Below are 22,475 nucleotides of genomic sequence, written 5' to 3'. Positions count from 1 at the left end.
AGTAGTCGGCATTCTCCTCCCAGGCGTGTTGTGTAGCAACCTGATGCACTTGGTCTGACGCAGTCGACTCAGGTCTGGTGGTGCTCCGCAGCTTTGTCGCTCTCTCTGGCGATGGCTCTGTGGTTGCAGCAGACTCTGTAACTCCGTCAGTGGTGGGAACTGGCTGTGGCTCTGCGTCGCGGTGAAGTGGTGCGCTGGGCTCTGGATCTGGAGTGGGGCTGGTGTCGCTGTCCTCGGGCTGAACAGTCACTGGCGAATTGGACAACACCAGCACCCACTTAATGTAAGTGGCAGTGCTCTCTCGAGGACTGTACCCGGACAGCTGGGCTTGTGTGGAGGTGTTGAGTCCGTGAAAGTGGATTGAGCACAGGAAGCTGTCCGGGTAACACAAGTAACAAACTCCTCCGTGTAGCCCTCGAGAGAGTGTTCCCCCTGCTCCAGCAGGAGGATGAGGAAATAAGGGTAATTCATCAGGAAAAACAAGGGTTAAGGGAAGGAGCACTCAACAAGAATATAACTCTCAATAGTTTTAATCTTCCACAAAATAGCATATAATAATATTAAAAAAAGGCAGGCAGACAGACTTCTAAAGATGCTACTAAAGACAAGAACGGAACATCTGAACAGAAACAAACAGGAACTTATATGACAAGTAAATTAAGTAAATGACATAATTAAAACACAAAACTTAAAAAAACACCTGAACACAATAAGACAATTAATAGAGGACAGAAAGTAGGGCAAACAGAGCACATGGTACATTAAAAACAAACAGAAAGAGTCCAAATATGTGACACATACATTCCAAGACGTAGTTTAGAATCTGTGATTACTAAGTACAGAATTCCCACCAGTGCGGTGACGACAGCTACACATTCACCTCAAAACATTAGATTCATCCGCATTGGAGCCACGCCAGAGAACAACCCACACATAGGTGAGGTGGTATTCTGTAAATAAGAAAAGATCTAACTAATTTTGACTTTTTTCTTGGCTCCACTGTGTTTTCTCAAGCTACCAACTTTGTGTGTGTGGTTTACATGGTTCTTTATGAGATTGTGTGCATATTTCTGTTGATGTGACAAACAGAGCTGTTCAACACATGAGCTGAGTATCGGTAAAAGTGTGCTAATGTGTCCACTGCTGCTGCTGACCACTGCCAGGGATGCACAAATAATCCAGACTGGACAGGAGCATAGACATAACATTCAGTCTGTGCCTCATTTTACAGTAAGCACACCCACCAGAGCCTTAAAAACAGTTATGACTACAGACACAGAAATATTCATTTATGATTGTGTAGCTTGTTAGGAGCAGCAAATAATGTCAGACTGCTTTGCTGCCTATTAATAGTTGGTAAGGTAGTTGTTAAGTTTAGGTATTGGGTAGGGTTAAGGATGTAGAATATGGTTGTGTAGAATATATAAGTACAGCTTTTATGTTAATAATTGACATGGCAATAAGCAATCTCTAAACTAAAGTGTTACTCTGAAGAGAGTAGTAACTTTAAACTTTATTATTTTCAGTAAAACATTGAAATAAAACTTAATTTTCAATAAGAGGTTTTGTATTTAAAGAAATAAAGTCAGTTTGTGATACAGAGAAGATGTCTGATGAAAATAATTTTGGGAATATTTGTAAAATAACAATGTTTTCAGCTTATTTAACTAAGTGGATTCTACTTTAATTTTGTTTGGCAGTCATTTGACTGCTTTGATTTTATTAATAGTTTTGTAATTTTGCATACATTTGTATGTAACTTAATAAAACAAAAATAGTACTGTATAAAATAGTTATTAGAATTACCGTCTAATAATAATTTTTTTTCATTAATGTCACAAATGCTAAATGCCCTCCGTCTCCACATTTGTCAACTCTCTGTTTCTCCCTTTTTATTATTGGTCTTGTAAAAGTTATATGTCCAGTCATCTGGTAAAGCAACAGCACACACTCTCTCAAAAACCACAATATTTAAGACATAATTGATGTCACTAACCTAGGCATGAGTAATATTAATAGTTATACATGACTTACACTATAAAAGTGATACTTGAGCAAACACTAATAATGCATTGCATTCGGTTTCAAAGCATGAAAATAAAGATGCTCTGTTTACAATTAAAACAAAAGGACAGCTGCTTTACCTTGGAGGCCAGTCAGTGTGCATTGAGCATGACAGAGGAAAGATGCTTTGATATGTCAGTTTAGTTCACATGCATGCTAATGTCGTGCCTGTGGGGCTTCTGAAGAGAGTGTGTTTGGTCTGTGAAAACGGTTTCATTTCAGACTGCAGGGCAGCAACTAAACAAAGCACATAATGGCTAGTTCACCAGCACAAAACTGTCACTTTGTATTTGTTCTCAAAGAGTCATTAGGTCACACAGGACTCTTCATCTGCAGGTTTCCCTCCAGCAACGGCAGCCACGTGCCCGACCTTTGACCCCAGGCATTCTTAATTCGACCCCTCCCAACCCTGGGAGCCCACATCCTCCAGCAGTTTCATGTCAGAACGAACACCATGTGGTGGAAACTTCTTTCCAAGATCTCCAGCATGTTCTGTGCAAATGTTTAGTGTTTATGTGTCAATGGGTTCTGGTGTTGCCTGCGCCAATACGAGATATTGCTTCAGCGTTGGAGCATGCTAATTTCCGTTCCACTCTTAGCTAACGCATGTTGACTGTCTTGACGCGAAGCAGATCGGACATTGAGAAAGAACTTGGATGACGCTCCTAGGGCATTGCAGGAAGATGTCAGATATTTCTAACACTCGTTTTATTCTTGCTGAGTTTAGCATGCGCTCTCCAAGAGTTTGTAATCTTTGAAAATAGCAGAAGGTTTGATTCCAGTCGTTGTTGGCAGTGGCTTGTGTGTTGCCTCGTCTGTGTGTGATTATATCTTGGCTTTGCTGTCGAACTCGAAACATGCCAATGCAAGCACCCCTGAGGTCTGGGATGATATGGGCCATATCACTCAGATCAGAGAGTATTACAGATATGATATTAACCAATCTGGTACCCAAAAAAACATTTCTTTGAACGTCTCCAAAAGCCAAATCCCAGGTTTGAATCCGAGTTTGATTTCAGCTTGCCCTGGAGGATGTTTTCTGTATCCATGGAAAAGCTTATTTCATACTATTAGAAACATGTTTCACATACTGAGTGCCGGCCAGACCCTGAGCGCAGGAGGTGTTGTGTTTGTGTGTGCGTGGGTGAGCGCGTGTCTGAAGATTTCTGGGGTTTATGGCAAAGTGGTTTTCCAGAGGTGGCTGACGGCATGATTCAGTACTGCTGCACTCTTTTGGTCTGTCCTTTGGGGTTTCACACTTTCTCTGCACTGCACTGTGTCACAGACACAAAGCTTTTAGTTAAGCGTAAACTAAATACTGAATGCCTACAGGTCACCTAAGCGGTGATTTGTTCTGGAGAACTGGACCAACTGTACATCAGTTTGACCCAAATAGATTTAGAGTTGTGGGGAATACCGGTAATCCAAGGATTTTATGACTTTTTCTTATTTTGGGATCATTAGTGTGTGATGTGTTGTAGAATGTGCATATAAAATTTCAATTATGATTATGATGTTTGAGAGATATTTCTAACCACAAGGTTAAAGTCAGCCTCAACACCCCAAAATCATTAATGTATTTGTTTCCTCTAAAGGTATTTACATATGCATTTATAATATGCTTTTCTCCAAAGAAATTTATACTTTTGCATACTGTGGCATACATTTTTTTAAAAAACAGTTGCATGCTGATGTTGTAATAATTCTTCTGGTTGGAAAAGCACACAAAAAAGTGCTTTCCACACTTATGTTTAAAATGTTAAAATTACAGTCCTTAAAATTTACAAACAATTTAAAAATAGTTAATAAATTCAGTCTTAAAATCATACGCTCTCTAACTTTTTTATTTTATTTATTATTTTGTGGAAAGCACCATGTTTATCTTTGCAACAACAGTGGTTCAGCTTTTTGTGATGTCATTTTTAAACTATTCAAATATTTATGCTGTGTTTAAAAAAAAATTAGGAAATAAATTAATAGGTAATGGCTGGACAGTGCTTTACAATGGCTATAAAATACATATAAATGCTTGCCAATTGCTGCTCTGAGATAAAGCTAATCGTGTCTGCAATCTTGGTCAAAAATGATTTTTTCCTACCCAAATCCAAACTAGGGGGCCAAAACCAACCCTGGAAACTGTCCACCACCCCCAAGCAATATTTAAACAAACTGTCTTGTGTGTTTTTCTCTGTTTGAAAGAAATGAAATGTGACTTCATACTGTACAAAATCGATATATCTTAAAATTACTTCAGAAACAATTCACTTCGAGGAGTAATGGATCCAAGCAGCCAAATATATGTGAGAGAGGATAATAGTTCTATACAGATCCAATCAGATTAATCAAATCAAAACAAAACAAGCTCCAGTAACTAATATACCTCCATACAGTCCTCTTTGATTTTAACTCCTTAAATAAATGCATGCTTCGTAAGTTTCACATTTATTTGCAATAGCCCAACATAAAACATTATTGAATTGATTTAAAAACTGCAATTATGGTTTATTTGGTTTTTAGGTTTGAGTCTTTGTGTTTTGTAATTTATCCTGGTAACATTTCAACTTTCATACATCTTTGCTGTGTGCCTTTGAAAAATTTATTCAAATAATCAATAGAAACAGTGTGTTTCTTTAAAAAAATGCTGATGTAGTAGTTGTAGGGTAAGCAGGCAATCTCTGCTAACAATTATTAATTATCGCTTGCTGTGGTTCTGTCGTCAAAGTGAAAATGGCTGTAAAGTTGAACACAACACCTCCCACGATCAGGCTACATCTTTGTTATTATTTTGAATAAGAGACCTCCAGCTGTGAAACTTACATATAGGTAAAAGGACAGCATAGTATAGTAAAGTATTCTTACAGAAACAGCTGAATAAGATTAAGAATAAGATAACCTATTTATGACTACATATTATATAGTGTAAATTAGTGGCTTTTATGAACCACCAATAAAAAGGAAAAAAATACTATTTTAAAATTCCTCCGATCTTTTGACATATAAGATGTCATAGACTTGAATAATTGACTGTCCGCACAGAGTATTTCAGCTGTTTATATACAATTTGTGTGTCCATTAGTATCCTCCTTTTACATAATGTCTGCTGGTTTTTACGGCAATGCTAAAAACAACAGTAAACAGCTCACTTTCACACTGCAGCAGAATACGGTTGTCAATCCTGTATTTAGAATTAACAACCATATTTTTTTTTACAGGTATGAGTCTCGAAATGTCTCGTTCACACAGCAATTTATAGTTGTGTTTAGATTACCGTCTGTATGAATGTGCAATGGGAGTCAAGCCTGTATTCCTTACTAGTAACCATAGTGACAGTGACAGTAATATCAAAGTAATATCAAAAGATGGTGACGTCCATAAAACTGAAAGTCTTATCACTTTCTGACACAACAAGAGTCCAATTTAGAGATCATTCTTCAAATGACAGCAGCTTTTAAATTTGGGTGGAAAGTGGAGAAATTGAATTGAGCAGCGCGTAGAACACAATAGTAATGGGAGTGGCACCAGTGGAAAACTGGTGGGATCTAAAACAGATAAAACGCAGCTCATTTGTGTGAGCTGTGAAAACACTCAAGAAAACACCCATTTGTGCAGTAGAGCATCTCTCTTTCGCAATGTATGATGTGATAGACAACTAGTTGTCCAGTCCTGTTCCATTCACACAGAGCATGCGTTCTAACAATGCAGTTGTGAGTCCCCGAAAATGTACAGGTTAAGTTGAGTTACAGATTGCGGTTGGCACACCCATAAATGACTAAACTATGTGTGAACGTAACCGTAATAATTACTCAAATACAGGATTGACAACCATATTCTGCTGCTGTGTAAATGTGGCCACAGTTTATGATGCAGATTTTGTCTTACAACATGCTGTTGCCATCATGCTCGATTATAATATTATGGATTTTGTCTTATAAGGCTTTTTGTCTTATTTGTCTTATAATTTTAAATAAAAAAAGCTAAAATTTTATTATTTTATTATTTCATATTATTCTGTGCATTGTGCCAAATTTTCATTTAAATGTAAGTACATAGTAATTAACGCCACCTAATGTAAAGTGGGGCCCTTCTGAATTATTTTTAATGTAAAAATCTTGATGACATTATAAGTGACCTCAAAGTACAAAAGGGGGTGTGTACCCACTTTATATTAAGTGTCCCTAATACCTTTGTACTTACATAGTAACTAGATGTGTAAGTAGCATGTAGACACAGTGTAAGTACACATAATTTTTGTAATATTTGTATGTGTAAATACAAATGTGTAACAGGACACATGGTAACAACAACTTTTTTAAAGTACTTATGTAACAGAAATTATATAACAATTTTTTTAACAACAGTAGGCTTAATTGAAATGGGGGTGATCCAGAAAGTAGAGATGGGTGGGTTTATGGGTGGAAATGGTATCCAGTGGGTGAAAATAGGTAGGTATAGGAATATGCAAAGTGGGAGGAGTTGCATCTAGAGTTGGTGCACCACTGTACTTACATAGTAACTCCTATATATAAAGTCTAACTTACTGTTCACTGCTGTGTAACATGAGAGTAATTACATGGTAAATCCATAGGAATGTTCTACTTAATCTAAAGTATAACACTTTCTTTAACAAAAAGTGCTGTTATTCCTTTTACACATTTTTATTTTCATTACCAAAAAAGTGTTGGGTAACACTTTATTTTATGGTGTCATAATACAAAGTAATTAAGTACCTAATTATGTACTTAGTAGTAGCCATTGTACTTACAGGTAAAATTTAATTATCATGTAACTAAATTATGGAACAGTCTGTAACAGACTGAGCCTGTTGCATAGCTACTTAAACTTAAGTGCAGTCTTGACACACTTTATTTTAGGTAGCTTATGCCTGCCTGTGTAATAACCTGTAATTTGAATGTAATAAGAAAGTTATTACATGTATTTTAGCTGTGTACACATGGGTTAAATCAAACTAAGGTGCAGCTAGATAAGGTGTAGAGCATAGAAACACATAAAGTACACTTAAGTACAACAGTGATACACTTTATTTTAAGTAGCTAATGTCTGTGTACTTGAATTCATAATTACGTTGTATAAAGTCTGCAACACACTCTGGTTACATAGCTGTGTAACAGTAGCAGCCTATTACATCTGCATAATTTCTGTACTGTAAGTACAAACTGTTTCATAGCCTAGTTACATGGTAAGTACATTGTTTTAAGTACACTAGCTACTGTGTAACAAAAGATGACAATAAAGAACCTTTATTTTTTAAAGTGTGTGTACAAGCTCAACATGATCCTGTTGCCTCATGTGCTACCGATGTGCTACAGAGATTTTTTGCTCAAAATGAGTGAAATAGGTCAGGGCGAGGGTGGAAAATTAGAGTATTTGTGCAAAAGGCCTTGAAAGCCATTACGAGTGTATATTTGCATTGAATATGTTGCTTCAAACATCTGATAACTATGTAAAGCAAATTCACAGACATTTCCTTCAGAAAACAATGTATTGCTGAAAGAGCTTTTTACCTCGTACAGAAAAGAAATGCTTGCTGGGGGTGGTGAAGCCTCTAGTACCCTGACTGTTGACTGCACTAACTCGAAACTGGTACCACCTGTGGGGCCGGATGTCCTTCAACACGGAGCGGTCCTCCATGGTCTGGGAGAAGGGTCAAAGAGACTTTAATTAAGACAAATCCGCTCCTGATGCAGGATGAAAGAGCTCCATCACTGCTGTATGCTGATAAGAGTCACGTTAATGACAGCTCGATCCAGCGCAGGGAGATCTCTCTATAAAGGCCTGTTGAAAAGCACAGCTCAGACATCCCTATCCATTACATTATGGATCCCACTGGGAGCTCAGACACTGCACAATGAGCTGCCTGTTTCTATTTAATGTCTCTTAATCTCCTGAGAAGAGCAGTCAGAACTGCTTTACTGCTTAAGAAGAAAACACTCATTTAAGTGTGATTTAAAAAAAAAGATGTTTCAAAGAACGTTCTAAGCTGTTTTCCATTCAGTGCACAGATTTTTGGTATAGGGCTTAGCAAATAAAATTATTCTGGATTTCCCTCAGTTTAAAAGAGTGAAAAAGAAGTTATCATACTTTAAAACAGAAATTCTTAGAATTTTTTTTTTAATTGACAGCTTTTTCAACAAATCAGTCAAAACAATGATTCAACAATCCATTCATAAAGAATTAATGTTTCTAAATGAATGAGCTGTTTTGAATGAATTGTTTGAGTGGCACAACTTACCATTTTAGTGTCATATTTATTTATCTATAAAAGACCTAAACCAGCAAATGTACCTGCACAAAAACACACCTGGCAAAATATTCTTTATTATTTACGAAAAAAATTAAGATATCATTTTGTAAGATTCCATTATAACCATTTACTTTATTACACATCTGTTAAACCCAACAGAATGGAGGTATTCTTTAAGCCCTTGAAAGACATTACTAGGAGGTTTGAAGAATTATGTGTTACGGTGAATTCAAGACTTCTTCCACAAACCTCAAACCCAAATTCGCTTACGCTGAATAAACTGAACTCTTCATCTTAATCAGAGCTCTGTATACGTAAGCACTTACCATGAGAATGGTGTGCCAGGGTGACGCATCATCCTCGCTGGGGTGAATCCCATGATTCCACCTCCTCTGAAGAATATACAGAACTGGCTCAACAGAGACATTAAACTTGGACATCCACGTCACCTTCAGATGTCCGTGCTGGTCCTCGGAAAAGGAAATGTCTCTTCTTGGCTTCATAGGCACTCCTAAACAAAAACAGACACTTGGAGGTAAAAAGGTGAATGGACAATAAATCAAGGAAAGTCTTTTTGGCCTATGAGGGCGACAATAAATCAGTTAATCAGGTCAAAATTACAACATTATATAAAAGCCTCTCTGAGTATTTAATTCTTGCCTTTTACAAACAACATCGGACACAGCTGTTAATGAAATTTGGGTCAAGGAAAAATGGACGTCTGAGATGAAGGAAATCTTTCAAAAAGCTAGTTTAAAAGCATTATCACAAATAAAAACACATGTATTTACAAATGTGTTTACACACACACACCCGATCTCACAGCAATTTGTACACTTTTTTATGTGGTGAATAATTCGTATGAATGGTTTTGAGAAATCATACTAAATCATATGAGTGAGATCATACAAATTAGCCACAATGTAAAATATGTACAAATTGGTTGTAATTGGTAATCATTTGGATACCAACATTCTTCACAGTGTCTTTCTCATGCAATTTTAAACAAGAAACACATATAAACTATTTTTTTTTTTCAAAGTTCCATTTAAAAATACATTTTTTGGACTATTATTTCAGGTTTTACAAAATGCACCACTCATTTGACTCATAAAAAGTGTATTCCCATCCCACCCTGCAGTGTGTTGTACCTCTGTAAAGGTTGACCGGGGACTGGCAGGTGTGTCCACAGCCATTTGAGCAGCATTTCTTGAAGCTGGAGCACTCATGGTCAACCGCACATCCCTCCACACAAGCTGCAGCGAATCCAGATGCCCGTTGAGCCGGAGGACAGTCGCCCTGCTTCTGTGACCGCAGTGAGCGCAGAAACTCTGCACTGGTCACGCACTCATGATGCTTCTTACCGAAGACAGAGACAGAGATAAAAAGAAAATTGTAGGAGACTTTGTAATCCATCAGTAGGTAACTGACATGGGAATGCTGTATGATTTCTAAGAGGTCCTGAGTGGTTGTTAGGGCATTACCCTGTTTTAGGCGTTTGCTTTGGTGTTGAGTGTTTATTAGTGGTGGTGTATGACTATACTAACTTAACAAAACAGAGTTTAAGTTTAATACTTTAGTATAGGCAGCTCTTGTTATAGAAAATATTTTTTCTATTCTTTTGCAGTGAAAATCTATCATTACTTGTGATGCACTTCTAACTGTTAGTGACAGTAAGAGTACACCTATCTGTAAATATTTTTGTGGCCTTTAAAATATTTTAAATGGACATTTCATGTTTAACAAAAATATGAATGTTTATTATTTTCATGTTTTTTTCACAAATTATCACTGCATATAATAGTATTACCAGTTATTGCATTCACTTAAAATTTAAAAAGTGCATATCTAATAAAATCATTATATTAATATAAAATATTGTACTTACTTGCTTTTAAAATCAGGAATTATTAAGATAACTAAATATTTACATTATATTCTATATGTATAGTAGCTTGAAAGTATCATTAAACTTAAAAAAAATATTAATTTTATCCCATGCTCTAGGCACAAGAAAATATATATAAGACACATGGTTCTCTCAGTCCTTATTGAAGATACAATATATGATTGCAATGATTTGAAGAGACTAAAATGTTATTGTAATTTTATAATTGCACAAAAAGTCCTGATGTTTTATATAGTCTATCCATCCCTGCTGACTTTACAATGGCATTCACTTCAATACAGCAGCAAGGATTTTGACTAGCATTTTATTTTTCCAAAATAAAGACAAATATGCAAGCTGCCACACATAATGCAGTGCAGAGTTCACTTGATTTGCGTTAACTACAAAATAGCAAGATCTTGAAGGGACTGTACAGGGGTTTGTTCAACTCACTAACCCTAATAGCAATAGTAATGCTTGATTTAGCACACGCCACTAATGAGAGACAGCTGGAAAGCCAGGAAGTGACAAAAAGTGAAAGAAAGACAGACACCAAGTGGTACGCAATGGTTAGACAAAAGCCACCCACCCAAACCATGCCGGGTGAGCCACAAAGGCATTCAGTGGTCCTTGTGTGTCTGTCTCGTCGTGTGTTTGTACTGACTCACATGCTCTAGCCGCCGTTGACATGCCGAGTCAAACACACATAACCTCTGAGTCTGCACACACATGTGGCAGCGGAACTTTCTGGAAACTGTTCATCTGCACAACATCTCCAGGATTACTTAACTCAACACTTCTGTCAGTCTGAACGAGGCGCATGTTTCTTCCATTGGGTGAATCAAAGAATTGGGAAAACAACAAAGGGCTTCACTGCATGTCTCTAAGTGGCTGTGAAGAATTCTGGGTACTTATTACCCAGCGAGTCTTATGTGCAGCTGAACCACACAGCGTGTCCATCTGATGGACCTCAAGCGTTAAAACACTTCATGCTGACTGTTTAAATTAAAGCTTTGTTGAGATAATGATCGCTGAATTTCAACAAGATGTTAACAGTTGTTGCACTTTCTGTGAAGAACAAACGTCTGGACGTAAACATGGCTCTTATCTGGTTGACTTCAATAACGTGTTGATCTCCGCTGAGGGAAACATAATCTCTGCGTTCAACTCTAGACCACTCTGGGGACATGGGATAAAAGGGCCATAAAATCACACTGGAATTCTGAGAATCGTTCAATTGCTTCTTCAATTCGCTTTAGACTAACGCACACAAAACCGCACACAGACTTGACACATCTTTGATTGCGGAGCGTGACGACATGGCTCCATGTGCTAATTCATAAGCTCATCACAGACTTATATTTGTGTGGTTTTTAATCAGAGAAATGTCCCATGCAATTAGCCTTTCCTTCACGGCTGTAACAATCTCCAGTTTGGGAAAACATAAGGAGGAATTCTTCCATGGAGAGACTTACCTCGCACGTCTTGGGAGACAGGGCTCGTCTCGTTTCCCATAATTCCTTGCATGGTTGTAGGCACTGCAGATAAACAAATAAACAGTCCTGAGTATGGCCTATAACTTTTTAAAATGTCACGAATAGCCATGGAGAAACAGAACACACAAGTATTTGCATTTGAGCACAAGGAATGCACTGTTACAGTACAGCAGCTGTAGGGACACATTCAAACTGTGTTGCATTGTGCAGACGGCAGAACTACAAACTGTTGTGACAAGCTGTTTAAAATATTGACAGACTGATGAATATTTCATGGGTTCGACCCCGTCTAAATATCGGATTTAAATGCATTTATACCCTATGTTTATTTAGAGTTTTTCAGGAAACACCCCAACCTTAAAACTTTAGCAGAAATAATATTTTGCAAGAACAAGGTGTAAATCTGTATTGATGTTTAATTTCACACACTTTTTCCCCTTAAAGTGAACTATGTTGCATTTAGGCCCTGGAATAAGCAATGTGAAATCACACAACAAACAGGTGTCACATCATTTTGAAAACAGGACAAAAGGTGAATTTGAGTTTAAAACTTTACCTTCTATGTTACATTGATCCTTGACAGGTAGGTGTGACTTTTGCCTGTACCTTTTTTGATGCAAATATATTTTCACTTATAATATCACTTCTTCACCCAGGCCCTCACACCGGATTCACACACTGAGGTGTTTTCATTTCTGTCATTATGGGTGCTGAAGTAAAAACGTGCCACCAACTCCCCATGCAACCTGGTCAGCAGACATTAACTGAAATGCCAAATTTTTTTTAAAAAGACACAGGATTCTGCATCAGCTGCTAGTGTGAAGGTTGAGATAAGGTGAGTGAGTTTTACCTGTACAGTTATTACTATATACCTTCCATTTTACTTAAACCCCTTATCCTCACTCCAACCTGGGTCACAGCACCAATGCAACTGGTACAACTCGGACCACTCAGAATGGGATGCTAACTGGCATCCAATATGTGATTTGGGTACTAATAAGAAGTATAAAGGCCATAGTCTCCAGGATTAGCGGCAAAATGCACCTCTTAAGGTCAGTGATTTTTAACTGTACTCCTCTTAGTATCTGGCCTCTGTATACTTATGCTTCTAAGTCTCACTTCTATCTGGGTCATGGCACCAAAGAAACTGGTCCAACTTGAACCACTTTTAGAGGAATTTGAATAAGCATTAACTAGCTTGGTAGGCAGATGCACTAACAAGAAAGCTAAAGACTATATGTCTTGGCATCAGTTACTTGTGTACCTCTTGAGGTCAGGGGATTGAGGTGTACCTGTGAACTTTTATATGGCCTCCATTACACTCTCCCCCTAAACCTCACAACTTTCCGGGTCATGGCAACAATGTAACAGGTCCGATTTGTGCCACTTGTGCTCGTATTGTCTGTACACATCTGTTGTACCTGCTTCATTCATGAATTCATTGCTCAGTGTTTTTTCTAATAAGTAAGGAATGATTAAGAGCTTTGTTGTGAGTATACTTTTATAACCACAAAGTAAATGTTGTATAAATGAACAAATCAGTTTCCTTATGAATGGAGAGTAAAATACAGCAAAACCTTTGTTGCTTATGCTCATGCAGCTCATAATTTAAGCCATGGTGGAGATATAATTTCCAGTTTTCCGCCCTTTCTTTCCAATGACAACTTCTCTGAGTTGTTGTAGAATGTGCTGTAAATCACTTGGCTTTATGCTGATGCTTTAATGATTACAATGGAAAACGATGTAGATATATTGGATATTGTATACACTGTCTGCACAAACAGATTCGGTTTCATTGCTTAGAAAATGTGGTCAATCTTGATGATCAGATTTATGTGAATAAAGCTCTAGATGCATGAGCATTCAAACATCCAATACAAAGGATGACCACATTTGTTCCGTTTAGAATCGAGTGTGTTTTTCCCCTCTAATCTAAGTGATCCGTTCCCTGTGAGACGTGCTCCCGGTTGAACCCCCGCTGGCCAGGCCTCCAGTCGCTCATGTGCTGGAACATTTGAACACATCTGTTGTGTGTTATGTGATGGATTATTCTGACATCTGCCCCCATCTATCCCCCACCTGAACAGACAGCTTTCATTTGGCTGTACTCAAAGTCAAGACCACGTTCAAAAAACAAGAAAATGGACAGAAAAGCAGACATGGAATGAAACTGGTTTTACCTTAATGGAAAGATAATCTTATTATCAAGAAAATCAAAGTCTAAATTTGTCATTTATAGCGATTTTGATTAAAAAGGATACAGGGATTCTTTTTAAAAATATGCTCTTCTCAAATAGGATTTGTTTTTCTTCTGATGATACCAGTGTCTAGCCAATGCCTATATCACTACAGACTGACAGACTGCAGAAAGGAAAACATCCAAACTTATCCAATACCAATGCTGTCAAAAGTACAAAATATACAAAAATAAATTCTTCAACAAAAACACAGATCTGTTTTTAAGGTGAAGTGTGTTTTATGTTAAAATGTAGAAATGTGGAAATATATGTAAAATCTATGAGTATAGTTTTTTGTAATTTTATTGCCCTGAAAATATTACTTGTTTGTTTAAGAAGGTCAAAATAGCAAACCCACATTTTTTATTGCAGAAATAATAAACTTTAAAGTAATACATTTAAGTTGTACTGGCTGTAATGTTTATGTAATTGCATGTTTACTGTAATTAAATGAAAACATATATTTTATATTTATATCAAATGCAATTAAATCGAAGTAGGACTTATATTCATTATATTTTTCTGTATGTAATTTTAAAATGTCTCTGAAATATGATTAAAGTGTACTGAAAACATTGCTTAAATTCTATTTTAACAATTTAATGTAAGTTTTATTTATGTTATGTATTATAATATATTTGTAATTACACATTTGTAATGATGAAGTTGCAGTTTAATATATTTTTTTAAATATATTAAATTTAAACATACTTTTGGAGTTCAAATTATAATCAAGTACTAAAAGATTATTAAAACCATTCGAACTGTACTTTAAAACCTTTGAAGTGATGCATTTCTTGAACTGTACCTAAGTGTGTTAGATTACAGAATAAGTTGACTTTAATTTCATTAATAGGCCTATTACATTTTCTGCAAGTACAGATTTTTAAAAATAATAATTTAATCATTTATGATTTGAAGAACCATACAAACACACAATGAATGCAGTCCAAGTCTGCACATATATGGACAACAAACATTGTATTGTATATCAATAGATTATACGACAATGTAAATTCATGACCAGTCAGTTACAATGTGTTTCATGTTTCTGTATATTCAGTCGAGGTCAGTAAAGCTCCTGTGTGTCCAACCTCCATCTAATGACTGCCGACGGCTCTCATCACAACAAAAGCACACACACAAACACACACACACACACACACACACACACACACACACACACACTACTTGGCAAACACTCCGTCTGTGAGTCATCAATATGACAACACACTCCTGAGAGGAAGGGGTGATGGGGAGAAAGCCAAAGATCTGGACTGCATTAGTGCGTTTGTGAACAGCAGATCTACCACAAACACTGCGGCAGGGGGTCAGCACATGGAGACCAGTAGCTGTGACACAGGTTATCACTGACTAATTTCCCTCAGACAAAGGGCTCTGGCATGACATATGCAGGACTGTGGGATATGTTGATGGATGAATGTGTTAAGAAGCATCTGCTGCTTCTGTTTACAAAAGACGCAGCATCTCTTCCTTTAGCCCGATTAGTACGGTTAGCTAGTGTGTTGATCTTCTGAGTGGTGCTAAACTGGATATGAATGAAGTGATACTTGCTGTATTTTAGTGTACTGATAGCATGTGGGCTTTCTTTCTCTAACAGTGCTTACTACACTGATCACATTTACATGCATGCCAGAAAACTTCTTATTTTGAGAAAGCTGTGTAAAATAAGAAAACATAAGTATGCTGCACATGTGGTTACATGGTCACATTCTCTTCCCTTAAAACAAAGTTCATATTCACATTTTCATTTAGACCGTTTTGTTATATGTTTTTTTTCTTTCCTTTTAACAGTAATGGCATCTGTGATTCCCTCAAGAACTATTAACATCCATTGAAAATTATTTTTAAGAGTTTTAAGATCTAAATGTATGTAATTGTCAGTAAAATTCTTGGAAGTAAAAAAAGAACATCTAATAGTTTTATCTTATAGAATATATTATTTCATAGATGTCATTTACAGCTGTGTCATTTATTTTATCATTATCATTTTTAAATGAAATTTTCAATAGTTTTATTGAATGTACTATGTGTTACCATCATTGTGTTTTCTTTCTATATTATTATTAACCTCATCTCATGGAAAAACTACTTTTTTAAAAACACATTTAAATTTTTTTTTTGCATATTAACAGTATTTAAGTTTCTGAAATATAGGTTTTAGGCTAGAGGTATAATAACATACTCTATGTGATGTTGTAAGTCTAAATTAATCCCCTTTACCGCACTGCTGTTGTCATGATGCTTCCCACGAACTTCAACTCATTCACCGCTACTACCACCTCCTCACTACATTGACTCTTGATTGTATTTCACTCTGGACTTCAATTCCCATCACCCATTGCACTGATGACACAAACACACCTGATTCTACTAATCACTCACTCACCCGATTATATAGCTGCTTCCAATCAAACTCATGCTACACAAGCCTTGGACATTCTCTCACTCACTCTCCTAGCTATCGCACACAGCCTATCCCTTGTTTCCCTAGTCTAGTTCTACTTTTGCCCTGTCTGATCTTCTTCAGATTTTTGCCTGATATTTGAAAATCCCCATCATTGTGCTGTTTGGACCATAGCTTTTTTTTTTACTAGATTTTCCTACTGTAATGCCCTATTGGACTATTTTTGTTGTGGATCAACCCTCGCTTGTTTAACAAACTGCTCTCTAGACATCTCCTACATACCTGTATGCCATTGTCTGACCCTGCCTATTATTTGACAATGAAAAAGCGCTGCATATGGATCCACTCCATTCTGACTTCTCTGTTACGGGAACCAATCAAAATCAACAAAAGGGTGATAAACTGCAAGTGCTATAACTAGTCTCAGTTAGCATCAGTTAGTTCACACCACGAGGGCTTTTAAATTATATAAAAAACAAACAAACAAAAAAACAGATAGAATATAAAAATAACAGAGCAAGCTAGTGCTAGATCATTTGTAATTTATTTGTAATTTAATTTGTAATTCTATTTACAATAGAAGAAGTTTTACTAAATAACTGTATATAGGGAAGCATCCATTTCATTGTGACTGGCTGAATAATAGAGTAATATACATTATGAACATATCATAATGAAATATAATGAAATATCAACACACAGTTATTAACCAGTCTGTAAATCAACCTGAACCAAAATGACTAATTAGTTAATTTTATGGACCACTAATGATTTAAATATTTTCTGACTTCTACATAGTGTTAAATAATCACAAATCACAACAGCATTAATAGTTCTATGAGAATTTCCTATAATGCTCCTTACATTCAATCTGTGGACCAAAACCTTTCTTTAATTTAGTGTTGAAGATGAATGCTTTCTGAGAGATGCCCCACAGGGATTAGAGAATTTTCTCTACTGCTCCTCATCATCCTCCTACAGATCAGAAGAACCCAGACATATTTTCTTCAAGAGGAGCACTGACTCTTTGCCCTTGTCAGGCTACACTGACTGGTCCCTGACGGAAACGCTGTGGGAGACTCTTCTTTACACTTAATCTTCTCTGACAGCAAAGCAAAGCTGATATTTCGACATGAGATATGATGAAATTTCTTCAGGTGATATATATAGCAATAGAGGGACCAAACTGATCTTAATATTTTAGATATTTTAGTTCCACTGAATCCTAATTAAAGCCCTGAGAATATTTTTTTTTGCCACTTCTAAATACATAACATACATTTTTGGCAAAGAACCAAACAAAAAGTTATTGCTTCCTATAGACTGCCACAGCATCGTTCACCAGCATTGGTCTCTAAAGTATTTTTGACATTCGTTTCCTTTCTAGGCAAAAAAACAACAACTTTCCAGCCATGAAAATAACCATTCAGCCCTAAAATGAATCTCAACATCTTATACTTTGATTTAAAGCAAAAATATACTTTTATAGTAACTTGTGTTTATTATTAAGTATAAAAATATGTTTGCTGAAAATGTATCTTTGCATCACAGGAATAAATTACATGATAAAAGTATTTACATTATAAATACATCCGAATCAAAATCAACTTTATTGCCAGGTATGTTTACACATACGAGGAATTTGTTTTAGTGACAGAAACTCTACAGTGCAACATGATAACAAGACAAGACAGATAATAAAAAGAATTATATACAATATACAAAATATAAAAGGTGCAAAACAGCAAAAATAATACATTATTACATTTACATTCATTGTAAATAAACAGTTATTTTAAGTTGCATTAACATATTAAAATATTACAGTTTTTTGGCTGTAAAATACAGCATTAGTAAACAAAACAATCTTTCTTCAAAAACATAACAATCTTGCTGATCCCAAATTTTGATAATGTAAGAAAAGACTTGCATCATGGGAGTAAGTAGACGCTGCTGAACAGAATTCTCTGATTGGTGAATCTCTTTTTAGGATTATGGGTAGTGTAGTTCTTTGAGAAAAAAATCTAATCATTTGTGGTCATGTACAAATGCATCTACCGTCTCTAAAAATACCATACCTCATACCGAGACTTCATCATGACGTTGTTAAAGGTCATACTGTTAAAGACCTAATTATGTGCTTAAAGCACTTAATCCTACAAAACTACATTTTCTAAATAAGCTAAGTTCTGCAGGTAATTAGTGCTGTCAGAATGAGAATCCAAACAACATCACAACAATTCACAAGTAATCCATCATTTTTTTCCCAAAATAACAAGTTCATAAGTCAAAAGACGTAATAATGCTGTGATAGAGTAATCATATTGTAAGTCAAGACAAGGCAATTTATTTTTAAAAGCACAATTTAAAAGAACATTAAGTTGACTGTACACATTGTTCAAAGGCAAAATGTTTCAGAGCTTCAGGGCTCTCAATGCAAAAGCCTTTACTATATTCCTTTACTAAATTCCTTTACTATATTATTAGTAAGAAAGCCATATGTGAGTAAATTATGACAATTTTCGTTTTTGAGAGAACTATTCTGCATATTTCCACACACGATTTCTGACAGCTTCAGTTTATACTAAAAATCATGATACATGCAGATGGACTCAAGTTGCACATTTAGCTTAGCTCTGGTTCAAGAAATCTCTAGCTTTTTCCACACATATTTGAGTCTGCCGTTTTGTTCTGCTCAATAGCAATTGTGTGGTTTAAAGAGAATATTAGGCTGAACGCTTGAGAAATGCTCAGACCCAGACTGAACTAATTTAGCTTCTTCAGCGGTGCACAAATGCTTGAACAAGCATCTATTCTGAACTCAGACGTCTGTATGGTGGCAACCTCAGAACCTGTAAAGAGTTTTACTTTCCAGCTGTCCTGCTGTTTTACTGTCTCTTCTCTTCAAAAAAGCAGATGACATTCAGACCTGGCTGAAAAAAAATGTGTGAGAAGTTGTGACTCAAAGGCAGCATGGAAAACCTCTTCATGAAGATAAAAGCCCATTCTTCATCATAAAAAAGACATCAGAGTCACCAGATGAATGAAGCAGCCAGGAGGGCTCTTGTCCAATCAAATCCATTCCTGCTACCTGACCTCATTTCCTGCATAAGAGCAATTCAATGTGCTCTTCCATCTATCATAAGTGGTCGATAAAAAGAAAGAAAAAAAACCCCAGCTGCACAGTTTTACACCTATCTGAAAAAATGCACTGGAAATGTTCAAGGGCTACTTATTTAAAAATGCATTTTTATATTGGTGTAATCGAAAATAGGGTAGTCTGTATCAATCAATCACTTTTATTTATATAGTGCTTTTACCAACATAGATTGTATCAAAGCACTGAACAGTATCAAACAGGAGAATATACTACCGGGTATGAATGTTTCTATCATTCGGAAAATAAATATTTTGTATGAAATTAATATAAATGCAAGGTTGCAACAAAACTGTAAATATGGTTTGAGAAAAACTTATATGGCTGTAACAAATTAGAGATTGCTTTGTTAATTAGTGCAAAAGATCTTTTTTTTCAGCGTGTCAAGATCAAAAAGGACATAAAAGCAGCATAAAAACATCAGAAAATGAGTCCATATGACTTCAGTTGTTATACATCACCGTTTGAAACAACAAGAAAGAAATGCTCAGCATATTCACATTAAGGCAAATAAAAACAGATTCACATTTACAGAAACATCAGATTGAAGTCGACACGCTTTGAATTCAAAACGTTCAGTAAACGTTTTCCCATGCTAACATCTGTTGTAAAGGTGATATCGATATTTTGTTTGCTTATAAAGTAGTTTCCTCTCAGTAGCCAATGTGTCAATCGCTTTCAAATGGATCTTTTGCAATGTACAATTAAATCAATCAGGATTAGGAACTTGAACTGGATGTGACCTTCATCAGTATATTTATTTAATTGGCCTGTGCTTATGTTTATACAGTGGGAAAAACACCCTTACTGCTTGATTTTACGTTAGTCTCATACATATGCCTGATGAATACTGACGTGCATAGTCACATACAAATACTGAGATACAAAAGCTTAGCTTACTATTGTTTGAGAGCATACATTTTCATTGTTGTCTGTGCCAATGAAAAAAAAAAGCTCATGAAAAATGGCATTTGAATTTGGAATGGCAGAATCTAAACAGGTAAATGATAACAGAAAAAAATGGAAAATAGCTAAAAATTACAATTCATTGTAAAGTATTTGCTCTATTTAAACATACATAGTTTTATATTATCAGGGTAAATAAGTATCCCAGTTTGTTAAACAAAGTCACACCTGTTATTATAGTGGTTAGCATCAATTGTGTAGGCTACAGTGAAAAATAAACACTTCAATTATCTTATGTTTAATAATTTTTTGTTGTCTACACTTTATTGTTTGAATGACAGTGTTTAGTACTAGAAATAGGTAACTTTCAAAAACAGCAAATCAAAAATAGCATGTTTAGAAAGACCACGTGCAACCTTAAAAGCCCAATTGTTTGCTGTTTAAGGAACAGAAGTATATGATTCTGACTGCAAGCATAAAACATAGCAAAACTTGATCATTGAAGAAGAGTAGTTGAGTGAGAGTACATCAAACACTAAGAAATATTGTGTCTAAACAACACAGAACTGACTACAGACCTCAATATTATCTTTGAAACCATGTTGTTGTAAATACCAACCACAGAGAACCTCACAAAGCCACAGTAATCAAAGAAAAAAATACTAAAAAGTGAAAAAGATGGAATTATGATCATAAAACCTTGACAGTTGGAGCACCACAATAATCTTCAACTTGGACAGAGCTTTGTTTCCCAAAAGCACTCTAAGCCTAATTTGATCGTAGGTTTATTAATGACAGTGGCTCTATGATCAGTTTAGGATTATGATGCTTTTGGGGAATGACAATGAGGTGACTTGAATTTAATTAAAACACTATGGACAGTTATGGAGAGAAGAGTGAAAAGCAGATTCCTCCTTCAACATGCCTGAAGCAACTGACCGATGTTCTGATAGACAACATATTGCATATAACTTATTTTAAGAAGATTAGTAGCTTTATTAAAAGCAAAACACTGATAAAAGGCCTAAATAATTAAACTTTGTTAAATATAGATTAAGAAAATGGTTGTTGGCAGTTTATATTACAGAAATTCTGATAACAAAGGCTGATTTGGTTAGACCTGCACTACAGCCGGCGAGCAATAAATGTTTTTGAAAAAGGCAATAAAGGTATTTAAAGGTATGATAGAAAGGTGTGATAGAAATGAATGAGACCACACAGGCCCAAGAAGATAAAACGAGTTACTGGCGTCAGTGAGAAACATGATGCCGAATGCTCAATAATAGCTGCAGCAGACAACTGAAAACAGGCAACCAGAAGGCACTTTTAAGGTCATTGCACAATTGTGCTCAGATGTTGTGTATGAGCAATAATTAATCAATTTATTTGATGATATAGTACCAAAAAATCAAGTCAAGAAACATTTTTTGCAAAGTTCTCAGTCTTCACAGCCTTACAGTGAATTTATTAGTTCTATAAATTAATACAATACTACTTTGCAATAAGGCGTGTATTAACTTACGTTAACTAACAATGAACAATACACTTGTTAAAGCATTTAGTAATCTTAGGTAACATTATGTAAAGTTACACTATTTTAAATTCTGTTAAGTAACTTTGGAACTACATGCTAACTACCAGTCATTAGAAAACTACTGGAGTATTAGTAGTAATTTAGGTTAGGGTTAGTAGAATAAGTTAACTTGCAAAGTTATTTATAGTCAGTAAAATATCTGATTGCATCAAAATAAGGTATTAGCAGATCTAAAGCAGACCGTCTACTACAGGTCTTCTTATCCAAAAATCTTGAACATAATTTTTTTTTATATATATAGCACTTTGGACAGTGTAAGCTGAATATAAATGTGCTCTATGAATAAAATTACGGGAAAAAATGAAAATAATAAAATACTTACTTGCAAAAATAAAGCTTTCAAATATTTTCAACAGTGATGCCATACAAGAACCATTCAATGAACAGTTCTTAAAAGAACAATTTTTTCTTAGTGTAAATTAACCTAACAAACTTTTTAACAA

At 35.6% G+C, this 22,475-nt stretch overlaps 1 protein-coding gene across 4 annotated transcripts in view; it reads right to left on the bottom strand.

The window, feature by feature from the left end:
- Positions 1 to 22,475, bottom strand: part of anos1b (anosmin 1b) — a 55,232-nt gene that overhangs the window by 14,074 nt on the left and 18,683 nt on the right. For 2 of the 4 annotated variants that reach the window (XM_043222332.1, XM_043222334.1), the window contains exons 3-6: positions 11,690 to 11,752; positions 9,478 to 9,685; positions 8,653 to 8,837; positions 7,587 to 7,716 (exon numbers count right to left, since the gene is read on the bottom strand). In XM_043222332.1, the coding sequence (XP_043078267.1) occupies positions 7,587 to 7,716; positions 8,653 to 8,837; positions 9,478 to 9,685; positions 11,690 to 11,752 (586 nt within the window). The remainder of the gene's footprint in view (positions 1 to 7,586; positions 7,717 to 8,652; positions 8,838 to 9,477; positions 9,686 to 11,689; positions 11,753 to 22,475) is intronic. The other 2 variants (XM_043222333.1, XM_043222335.1) reach the window with 1 other exon arrangement.

The sequence above is a fragment of the Puntigrus tetrazona genome, chromosome 22, assembly GCF_018831695.1.
Source record: "Puntigrus tetrazona isolate hp1 chromosome 22, ASM1883169v1, whole genome shotgun sequence".
NCBI classification, from domain to species: domain Eukaryota; kingdom Metazoa; phylum Chordata; class Actinopteri; order Cypriniformes; family Cyprinidae; genus Puntigrus; species Puntigrus tetrazona.
Note: the sequence above shows the minus strand (reverse complement) of the source record. Positions and strands in the feature narration are given on the sequence as shown.